The 11,204-nt window shown below is 40.9% G+C and overlaps 3 protein-coding genes across 4 annotated transcripts; 1 reads left to right on the top strand and 2 right to left on the bottom strand.

The window, feature by feature from the left end:
• Positions 1-929: 929 nt before the first annotated feature.
• On the bottom strand, positions 930-3,802 carry LOC121788695 (protein NARROW LEAF 1-like). 2 transcript variants are annotated; one of them, XM_042187311.1, is made up of 5 exons: positions 3,370-3,802; positions 2,488-2,963; positions 2,276-2,419; positions 1,950-2,190; positions 930-1,861 (listed from the first exon to the last, which is right to left on the bottom strand). In XM_042187311.1, the coding sequence occupies exons 2-5, from the start codon at positions 2,947-2,949 to the stop codon at positions 999-1,001; spliced, it is 1,710 nt and encodes a 569-aa protein (XP_042043245.1). In that variant the 5' UTR covers positions 2,950-2,963; positions 3,370-3,802; the 3' UTR covers positions 930-998. The 2 variants fall into 2 exon arrangements, with proteins under 2 accessions (XP_042043245.1, XP_042043244.1); XM_042187310.1 differs by having other exon boundaries at positions 3,452-3,775.
• Positions 3,803-6,244: 2,442 nt separating this feature from the next.
• Positions 6,245-7,613, top strand: LOC121788692 (glycine cleavage system H protein 2, mitochondrial-like). The gene is made up of 3 exons (XM_042187307.1): positions 6,245-6,396; positions 6,755-7,014; positions 7,230-7,613. Exons 1-3 carry the CDS (start codon positions 6,321-6,323, stop codon positions 7,368-7,370), a joined length of 477 nt encoding a protein of 158 aa, XP_042043241.1. The 5' UTR covers positions 6,245-6,320; the 3' UTR covers positions 7,371-7,613.
• Positions 7,531-10,256, bottom strand: LOC121788690 (probable arabinosyltransferase ARAD1). The gene is made up of 4 exons (XM_042187306.1): positions 9,438-10,256; positions 8,975-9,262; positions 8,399-8,764; positions 7,531-7,979 (listed from the first exon to the last, which is right to left on the bottom strand). The coding sequence occupies exons 1-4, from the start codon at positions 10,014-10,016 to the stop codon at positions 7,791-7,793; spliced, it is 1,422 nt and encodes a 473-aa protein (XP_042043240.1). The 5' UTR covers positions 10,017-10,256; the 3' UTR covers positions 7,531-7,790.
• Positions 10,257-11,204: the final 948 nt, after the last annotated feature.

The following is an 11,204-nucleotide window of genomic DNA, read 5'->3' as shown; positions in this document are numbered from 1 at the left end:
AACCGGAACCGGAACCGTGAAATAGCCTCACGGTCCGGTTCCGGTTCCGCTTCCGCCAAAACCGGAACCGGCGGTTCCGAACCAGAACCGCCGGTTTTCGAACCGTGGGCATCTCTAGTTCCAACGGCTATACTAAACCCCTACGCGAACCCTACGAACCCCTAACCTACGAAACACTATTTAACCCTTTGAACCGGCGGTTCGAACCGCCGGTTCAGGTTCAATATATTGCCGAACCTGAACCGGCCCTTCTGACCCTTCAACCCTTCTGCCGGTTCAACCCGCCGGTTCCGGGCCCGGTTCCGGTTCATGAACCGGCGGGCCCGAACCGGCGGTTAACCGCCGGGCCGGGTCGGTTTGTGCATGCCTAGATACATGTAACCTTTCTGGTTCTTAGATCTTAAATTTCCTAAAATACCCCTATGCAGTTTTTATTAACTAAAAATGTTTACTTATTTTGTTCATTGGATTAAGATAATGTGTAGTTGAGATTTGTTCTCTAGTTATACACTTAACATTAGTTATATCTTGATCACTAACCCATCCCTCTATATATATATATATATATATATGGGGGGAAATGACATGGAAAAAATAAATTATTGGGCATAAAAATTCCTTTTGACTGTACACAAATATTTTCTGATCAAATTCAAGTTTTTGGCTGCTTTTTCTTTTCAGAGTTAACTGACCTAATTATCAAAATATCTTAATCTGTGGGTGAAATTATGTATTTTATGTCTATGATAATATGGATTAAATTAATTTATTATAAAAGGAGTCATGAAGTAGCATTATTCTTGAATACTTTAGTTACTTATGCACAACTCTTAATTAAAAATTAATCTTAGCTGATGCATTCACAAGTTTAAATGAATATAGCTGTGTATTTATTTTTATATGTGAAAAATTAGATAAAGAAAGGGACATGTCAAATAGATTGGATATTATTTGCATTTTACCGTATCAGAGGATCCATTTCATGAGAAAACATGCTTCTAGTTTGAGTTAGGCGAATCGTACAGCTTTCTTTTCTTACATTCTGGTTCACCTAACTGCAAAGAAACACATATTTCTTGTGCATTTTCACTCTCCCTCTCCTCTTGGTTCACCAGAGATTCGCCCGAGAACCTCGTGATGAACTGATGCTCGACCACCGGAGCTGCCTCAAGGCGACTCTCGATGTGAAACTCGTCGTTCCTAAACAATGGCGTCGAATCATCATCACTAGAAGCCTGAGGAATGCTTAGAGCATGGACATCATAGTTGTCTTCCGACTTGTCCTTGGTCGCGCCCCACTCTATAGGCCAAGAAGTTGAGTCCCGTGCACCCGATGCACACCTCTGCTCCTGCAACGCAGCTTCAAGGTCGCGTGCACAAGTGATGAGATCAAGTTCAAGGAGATCAAGGAGGCGGCCTAGATCAACTCCGCTGGTCCAGTTCTCCCGAGGCTGGCCTACTTTCAACTTCAAACGACCCCGGTTGGCTGTCCCGCCCCAGATGATCCCAACGGGGCGGGGCTTGTCACCATTGGTGCCGGTTAGCAGTATAAGGCTGCCACTGTCACCTTCGAGATCAAAGGTTTGCTGATCCTCTCCAACAACGAGAAAATCGGTGAAGAAGCACATGCCCTTTTCGTCGTTGTATTCGAGAGAATAGGCCATTATAGTCCCACTTGTCAAACCCGAACTCCTCCCAACTTTCACAACTTGCCTCCCAACGAGGCTCTCCACGCGAGACTGCAAGTCGATTTTGTTGACTTCGCCAATCTCGCCTATGCCTTTCACGAACGTTGTGACGTTCCTCATGTTGAAGTCCTCCGCGAAAGGGATGAAGGCGCCGTCAGCACGTACAAATGTCTCTACATGACACGACCAATTAGCGTCTATATCAGAGATGAGAATCTACAAAAGGGAGGGAAAGAAAAGGAGTGTTTTTGTTTATTGTACCTGGATTTGTTCCTGCAAAAGTGCCATACCAACGATCATCGCTGATGAAGGAAGTGGCTCTCTCGACTGCGCCTAGATAGACACCCGGTCCGAGGCTTGGTGGCAATGGATGGAACATCTTTTGACTTGGGAATTCAAGATCCACAGCTACATGCCTATTTGTGAGGAAACCAACCGGCCTATTTCCTGTTCTGCTTCTAACAATTGCACCTAATGTTCCATAAGTTTCTTGGCTAGCAACCTTCCAATGCAACGGAGGGCTCGATTATTGAACCGTACAACAAACAACATACACAAATCTGTGTTAGAAGGTGTTGCAAGAATACCTGAGAACCAGATCCAATGCATGGATCACTCCCACCAAATCCATCTACTAGCTCGGTGTAGAATTGCTCTTTCGGAGTAGCTGCAGGCGCTCCGTAGTATGAGAATTCGACCACATCAACTTCACACCAAACACCTCCAGGTCCCTACAAAACCAATCATGAAGAAGATATCCAAGAAAGTTGAGATCTTGATCAAGTTTGAAGCAAAGTACCTCAAGAGCTGTAGGTAGGCATTGAGCAGGGTTGAGCCATTCCCTATGAAGTTTTCTACCAACAAAGACAAGTATAGCTGGTATATCAGTCAAAGAGCCCCTCCGGATACGAAGCCCAATGGCTGTACCGAGGCTAAACCGCCTCAGAAGCTTGCTGTGAAACGCCCTAATAGTCATCAGCTCGAGCAAGGTAGTGGCCTGCAACCCGGTGGGGCGCCCACCGTGGATCTCAGGCAAAACTCCCTTTTGAAGATTGCCAAAGTAATGTGCTCTATCCTCTGCTGCATCACTTATCCTGAAGGCCGGCCACGAGAAGTAAGCAGCATTGCTCTCGGAGCCTGCTGCAGCGAAGCTCTGCAATGGCGGTGGACTTGAACCGGGGAGATTGAGATTGATGTCATACTCCCTCTCCAAATCCAAACCCAATTCTGAGGAACCAGAGTTGTGTGCACTTGAATCCATTCAACCTCTATCAACTGAAACAAGATCACCATTCATCAAGAATCAATCAAACACACCATATATATAAATGGCAATAAAATGCTAATGCTAAATGCTAGGGATGGTGTGACCAAGCAACATATATCCTAAATTTTGACAACATAAGCAATTAAGAGACAACAGTCTTGAGAAATTGAATGGAATTTGAAGAGCGATAGCATCACAAACAGAACCTACAGAATAAAGCCCATTTATCTTAGTATAATCATCACTTCATCAGAGGAAAGCAAACCAACTGCCAAGATTGAATTTTTATGAGAGAAATGATGAAATGAGAAACTCTTTCATAGAATAATACTAAGTCACTGCTGCAATGAAACTAAGAATAACAGAGATTCGATATAGTATCTGCTTTTACAGCTGAATCATCTAAAACCCTACCTCATGAATCGAGCAATAATCAACCAAAAATACAGAAAATAATGCAAAGATGAGCTGTGTACGGCAAGAAAATATTGAATACCCTAACACAGAGGCTTCATCTTCTCCCACAATCATATTTTGGGAATTAAGAATGGATCCGAATCACAACACCAGTGGGAGTTAATGAAGGGAAGCTCAGTGCATCTGAGACTATTCACTGCAAAATTCTAAGTCCCACCGTGTGTGTGTGTGTGTGTGTGTGAGAGAGAGGGAGGGGGAGAGAGGGGACAAATGGGAAAACTTTATTTGGGAAAATGGAAGGGTAGTACAAATGTTATCACAATAGTTTTATTTGAAGAAGAGGAGGAGTGTGTATTGACAATAATGAGGTTCTTGGCCGGCGTTGCTGGTGTCACAATCAATCTTGCACAGTCTTGCTTTTAAGACCACTCATGATATGAGTGATCAAATGATAGCACACGTTGGTCAATTACTATTGATGAACAATGTTGGATTAGAGAGAGGGGTTCAAGATTTGATTTTTATCATTTTTTTCAATTACTATTGATGAACAATGTTGGATTAGAAAGAGAGGGGTTCAAGATTTTATTTTTATCATTTTTTTGTCTTGGATTCCATTCATAATAGTAGTACGTCTTCTTCTGGAGAAAGAACCCATACACAATTGCTCCCTTAAAGCTTGCTCTTTTCTCTTCACAAGGTAAATTAATTTTCCCCTTTCATGGACTCTTGGAGAAGATGGTTTGTGATCAACAATCCTTCAACCTTGAAAAAGATTCTTTTTTATTCTGTTTGGAACAATTCTTGATATCTAAAATACTCACTATTTCTTCAAGTTTCAACTATCTCCACCGTGTGTGTGTTGTGTGAGAGAGAGAGAGATGGAGGGAAAAAGAGGAGGGTGAAGCCAGTTGGATCATTTTTGTCAATTATAAAATCATTATGAAAGTGGGGTCCTCCTCTAATTTCAAGAAACATATAATGAGAAGTTGATTAGGGATTTATGGGCATTGAAATATTGGAGATTAGGAAGGTGGGCCACCATATACTAACCATATCTCTTGAATTATTATTTTTCCATTCAACAAAAATCCAATCCATAGACGAATAATTGAAAGATATTCTTTACGACTATGCGAATATGCAATGTAAATTTTCTAAGATTTTTTTCTCAGACGAAAACTTTTAATCGATGCAATTCTTACATTGGTAAAAAATGGTGGTACTAGTATCAACAATATCACTATCGATTCTCCTTTGACATCAACAACTTATCAAAAGAGAATATCATTATTACATCTTTACTCTGCTGATTCAGAACCATTATGCTTCCATTCTCCCAATGTAATCAACAATCGAATGCTCACCCATTACATGGTTTAACTCTATAGTTAACTCTACTCCTTCATTCATCAAAAATATAAACATTTGGTTATATAGTTTACCTCTATAGTTGACTCCAATCATTCATCATAATCATTATACTCTCCTGAAAAGTATGAATATTTGGTTGGACACTAATTTTAATATATAAGTGGTAAAATAAGAAAGTAGAGAGAGTAGGACTTTCATCATCTAGATTCAAGAGGCATCAACTGACCAAACCTATAAGCCTATAACCCAATTCAATATTACACAAACCCAATATGGGCCGACTAGATTGGGCTGGGTTGGCCTGCCTTGATGGATAGCCCAAGTTCAAGCCGAATCAACTATGATTGGCTGAATTGATGTAATCAACTATTGTTGTCTTGCATTTTCCTCATACTCTATGATTGGCTTTCAAGAATTAGGCCATCCACAACGCTGTCTCTATACCGTCTCTTAAACCGTCTCTTAACTACTATTTGAGCACTATTTGAGGGCCCCACTGTCCTTTTTTCCTCCATCTCTTAACTAAGAGACGGAACCTGCAACGCTCCGTCTCTTAACCGTCTCTATACCGTCTCTTAATTACTATTCATTCAATTTAATTTATAATTTTTTTTAAAACCCAATTCAATTTAAACAAACACACTTTATTAAAATTATTGCAGAAGTAGTCGCGTACTAACCGTGCGGCGGCTTCCTCCCGGTTCCGATTGATGTACTTCCGGGAGCGTCGTGGGGGTGGTGCGGCTTCCTCCGCCTCTCGTCGTCGATCTTCTTCGAGTGATTGTTCCATTAATTGGCGCATTTGCTCAAAAGGATCCATTTGTTTGAGTTGATTGAAGATGGAAATTGGAGTGATAGAGAGGATTTGAGAGGAATAGATGTGTGTTTGTGTTTGAAATGAGTATGGAATAGAATTATTTATAGAGTAAAAAAATTAAAAATTTTAAAAATGAAAATAAATATTTAACGGTAATATTACCGTTTGAAAAAAAAAAATTTTTATTAAAAATCGATTTTTTTTTAAAAAAAAATGAATTATTGCGTCATCAGTGACGACGCCCACTCGCGGGCCAGCGAGTGGGCGTCACGCACGCATGGGGACGTGCCACGTGTCTCGGGCGCGTGGCGAGACAGCTCGTCTCGTGTCTCTCCGAGACGAGCTACGCGACGAGACGGTCGCGAGCTGGAGACGAGATGGCCGCTGCAATGCGTCTCGCGGGGGTCTCGTCTCTCCGAGACGAGACGCGAGCCCGGCGCGAGACGCGTTGTGGATGGTCTTATACTCTACTACTATTCATTATTCAATCATTTCACTTTTGGATTACGCGCATATGATCTAATTAATAAACTTCATTAATTTTATAAATTTGATCATCTTATTCCTAATTTATAAAATACACACCAGAAGAAATATAATTATTCTATAATTTTATTAAATAAAATGTTAAAGAGGAGTAGAAAAAGATTGTAAATGTTAAAGAAGAGTAGAAAAAGAAAAGGGAAAAAATGGGATAAATCATACTCCATTTGTGACATTTTAATAGCGGGGATCGATCTTTAGTGAATGTAAAAACATGGCTTCGAAATCGTGGGCGACAAGGCTCGCTTCATACCTTAAAATCTCCGCTCAAAATAGAGGCTTTGCCACTGGTATGTCAAAATTTGCAGTTGATGCCCCTAATTTTTGTGTTTATCTGTGATAATATGTTTGTGGGTGATTGTTGTTTTTCCATCACAAGTGTGTTGAATGATTGATATTTGTAATTGGGATTGTTTATAAGGGGTTTATGGAGTTGTAAATTCCTTCTAAATTCTTGATTACACTTAGCTTAGCTGATATGGAATGATGGAATCTTTGGACTGTAGAATTTAGAGAGTAATTGTATTATAGCCAATCAAGAAATTAACTAGGAAACCAGCTTAGATATTCCCAATTAGTGAATCAAGAAATGTAATGGTTTTGGGTGTTTAAGATTTATAATGATCATCAATGTGGTTTGTGTGGCAGTGAGGGATGATCTAAAGTATGGCTCATCTCATGAATGGGTGAAAGTTGAAGGTAATTGTGTTACTATAGGCATTAGTGATCATGCCCTACACCATTTGGGCAATGTCATATTTGTCCAACTGCCCGACGAGGGAGCTCAACTAAAACAGGGAACGAGTTTTGCTACCGTTGAAAGCATGAAATCAACGAGCGATGTCAACTCTCCCATCTCGGGTAGAGTGGTTGAGGTCAACACAGAGCTCACCGGCTCTCCTGGATTGGTGAGTTTTAGTCGTCAAACTCATTGTTGACTCAAGTTCGGCTGCATTTCATGTCACGTCTCTCTGCTTGTGGAGTTCATTCACATACACTTTCGTGATCTGAGATCGTAGATGGATTAGCTCGTCTTAGTTATGAGTTTGGGATGTTTTCTTGTTCTTATAAAATTTGATAATAGTCATGTCATGTCTTATGATCTTCCCCGTCCTTGGATCAGATGAACGCGAGCCCTTATGAGAAGGGATGGATCGTGAAGGTAGAGATAGCCAACGGTGAAGAAGTGAAAACCTTGATGGACCCTGAACACTACTCCAAGTTCTGTGAAGAAGAAGAAGAAGAAGAAGATGCTAACCATTGATAGAATTTGGGGTCAAATGAAGATCTTCCACAGCCATTGATGGCTGCAAATTAGGGTCAAATATCAAGCAAATATGAAAGTGAAGAAGTGCCTTAGTTGTCTATTTCCTCATTTGATTGAAAAGAAAATCAACCACAAAAGCTACCTACAAACACCAATGTTTAGGTTTAGGTATTTTATTTTCTAATCCAATATTGCTAAGATAAGTTAAACATATTCAATCATTTTGGTAGCTATGGTTTTCTGTGTAATAATGTACAAACTGATCTCTTCTAGTTACATCACAAGATCAATGACAACAACCAAGTCCTTATCAAGAATATATGAATACCGAATCCCTAAAACTAGCAACTCCTCCAACGTAAAATGGAATTCGACACCAAGTTTGCTTCTAATCTGCAAAATGAACCCCGAGTAACATCATAGAGTTGTGCGTACACCAGTCAGGTTTGAGTAGATACACGAACAGTCAGGCTCAGTCAGATCACGCAGCACAATCCTTTGGTCACGGTTACTCATAAGTTTTATAAGAGGCAGCTTTTGAGAAACCTGCCGCCAGATTTCTTTCACAGTCCCATTTGGATCTTCATACTCGAAGTACCTCTTTACCTGAATACGATGAAAGAGCTTAGTGAGACTCAATGATTGAGCAAGTGCAGCCTCGTAAGTAGAAGCACTACTTCGATAAAAGAAGAAAGTGGAGTGTAAAAAGCTTGTTTATAAGGATAATAATCCAACTACCATGATGAATTTCCATAACTGAGAAAAGTAATATGCAGCCTTAAGCTCAACCTAAAAGTAAACTTATTCGATTGACATTGGAATCACATGCAAAGCTCATTCGATTTACACACGCAGCATGTGTTTTCCTGAACTCAGTCCTTGCTCACTAACGGCTACAGCAGGTAAATTAAGTGTTAAGCACCAGTTTTTAATATTCCAACTGGTCCTGCAAATAATCTTAATTTGATCTCCAGTTTCAAGGACTTATTCAGCATGCAAGGTGAAGCTAATCTATTGAAATATACCTTTAGCAACTCCTTTTGGAACTTCAAAATCCTCTCCGGCCTGACTTTTCTCAGCAACTTGGCCAAGTGTCCAGGTTTAGTTGCAGTGGTGGAATCAACGAAAATTGCAATCTTTCTATAGTCTATCACATCTTCAAAAGGCAGCTCAATGTAATCGCTGACAATAACAGGAACGCATAAACTTACAATGGCATCAAATAGTCGGCAAGCTGATGGAGTATCACCAGCTGGATGCAAACAAAACTTAGATGTATGCATTCCTTGCGTTGCTGCACGACGACTCTCCCTTGACTGTGCCCCATGTTTGATTATAACTCCCTCTTCATTCTCAAGCAGTTGGAAAAGCAAATCTCGAATCTTCCCACCCTTCAATCCACAATAAAACCAACTTCAGCGCAAATGCACGCACACAGTTAACACTTACATGGGCATCATAAACAGTTCTATGAGAAGCATGTGTATAATAGAAACATACTGACAATGAAGATGCTCTCTGTACTTAATTCACTCATACTAATTGTAAATATTCAATACTTTAGACATCATAATTTGGATAACCAATATAGATCTTTTTACATCTTTTCGAAAGCGATTCCCCATAAAGAATAGCAGAGAGTTGCGGTTCTCCAGCCCGGCATCCCCTTTGAATGTATTAATCCTATGTGAATAGGGAAGAATCACATCTTTGACCAAAGATGCTTGATTGCGAGCCAATCTCCCAAAATCTGAAACTAATAACACCCCATTTTTCACTCTATCGATGACCTTATACAGAGCATTGGGATCCTGACATATGAACACATGATCCCACCCATTATTTCTTTTCCAGTATATTTGTTCCTCCAACCAATCCATCAAAGCTTCCTGCATCAGTCAAGTATATCATCACTCGACCTCCTAACTAGCTGCTTAAACATGTACTATCATTTGATATCATGAATGGCAATCAAATCAAGATAAATTAGGGCACAAAGCATTGAACACGAATTAAATGGTACAAGTTAAGCTTGAATATGATCAATTCGAGATGAATTCGCACCTGAGTTTGCTCATCGCTATAGACAGTCTTATCAGGAGCGGCGGTGGCGTTCGCAGCGGCTGATCGGACGGGATTAGCGACGAGACTCAGCGAAGAGAAGAAGGGGACATAGAAGAGGTCAGCTTCCTCGGGGTCCATCACGCGAGTCACAGCCGAGTCAATCCGCTCTTCACTCGGACGGTTCAGATCGGAAAAAAGGTACCACTCGGCGGAGTGCTGATTCCCAGGGTATTTCAGCAGCGCGCCATCGGCTACAGGCTCCCCGCCGCGCGCAGCTGCGTAGCTCTCGATCACGCCGTACGTAAACCTCCTTGGCAAATCGTACATATAAATCCTCACCTTTGAAAAGCGCTGGAGCGGGAGGGCATTGCGATTGTCGATTGAAGTGGCGGTTGTGTAGTTGGGAGGAGTGTGGAGGACGAAGGAGTAGAAGGCGAGGAGGGAGAGGAGGGAGGAGAGGACGAGCGTCGGTCGGAGGAGAGATTTGCGGGGCATTTTCGGCGGAGTGGATTTAGTGGTGGTCGGCGGAAAGGCAGCGGGCGGAGAAGGCGGCGATCTGAGTTTGGGGCGGAGATTCATTGGCGGAGGAGGGCGCGACCATCACTGTTGCGTTGCGATCGGAATTGGAAGAATAGGGGAATCGCCGATCTGGATGGTTGAATTTCCAGATGCCGGAGGTCTCAGATTCTGTTCTGTTGCAGCGGCAAACCGGAGTGGTGCTACAAATATGGGAGTGGAATTAAGAGAATTTTGATTTTCAGGTTTACGCATATATTGGATGACAAACTAAATTAATTCTCAGAATTTGTATGGTGTTTGATTTACAGGATTAAATTTTATAAATTAATTCTAGATAGAAATAGTTTAATCTAATCTTAGATAGATAATTTGTAACAATGGGTCGTGTCAATCTAACCGATACAACACATACTTATATTATTGTTATTAACCATACGCTCTTTTTCTCTAGAGGAAATTGTGTTATTTAATTGACGGTAAGCTACTCATAGCATTTAATTACTTAAAAAAATTCCGCAACCTTTGATGTTAACAAATAATATCATCATCATACATATTGCGAGGATTGCCAATTTCACACCAAATCAATGAGGTGCCAAATTTGATTTGATGAGGCACGTTGGAATGTTAAGGCCGTGTATTCCCCGACCTATTCATTAAACGACATAATTTTATTTTTTTAATATTTATAAATAAAATCAATTTTCTTAATTTTCCTACGATTTGCACCCCAAATCCATTGACATCGAAATCATTTGCACATGTAACGGATGCAACGACTGATTTAACCAAAAACTTGAACACGTCATTTTATGCTGTGGTCAGTGACCATCCAGGGATCAAACGACACAGCCACCCGCCTTTCCACCCCCACCCGACTCAGAGTCTGTCCGCTCGACGGTCCAGTATTTTTGTTTACTTTTAACACCCTAATTTCATTTACAAACACACTCAATGTTGCAGAGTTTTGGAGCACGGCTCGTGTTCGACATTCGCTCCGTGGCCTATAAAGCAACAAAGAGGAAGGGCAAGAAGACAACTACACCGCCTAATGCACCTCTCCCCACAAGTGATCCAAGTCAGTCAGTTTTATTGGGGAAGTGATGATGTTTCAGACATACAAGTCAACCATTTTATGGACCCTTCGACGTTGTCCAAGACCGAGTGCCTCCATATTGAAAAAATGATCACAAGGCTCAGAAAAAAAGTTGGGGCTTAATCAGATTTTAGTTTTAATGGTTTAAAATT

Source organism: Salvia splendens, unplaced genomic scaffold, assembly GCF_004379255.2.
Source record: "Salvia splendens isolate huo1 unplaced genomic scaffold, SspV2 ctg1120, whole genome shotgun sequence".
Lineage (NCBI taxonomy): Eukaryota > Viridiplantae > Streptophyta > Magnoliopsida > Lamiales > Lamiaceae > Salvia > Salvia splendens.
The sequence above is the reverse complement of the archived record's forward strand: the minus strand, read 5'-3'. Positions and strand labels throughout refer to the sequence as shown.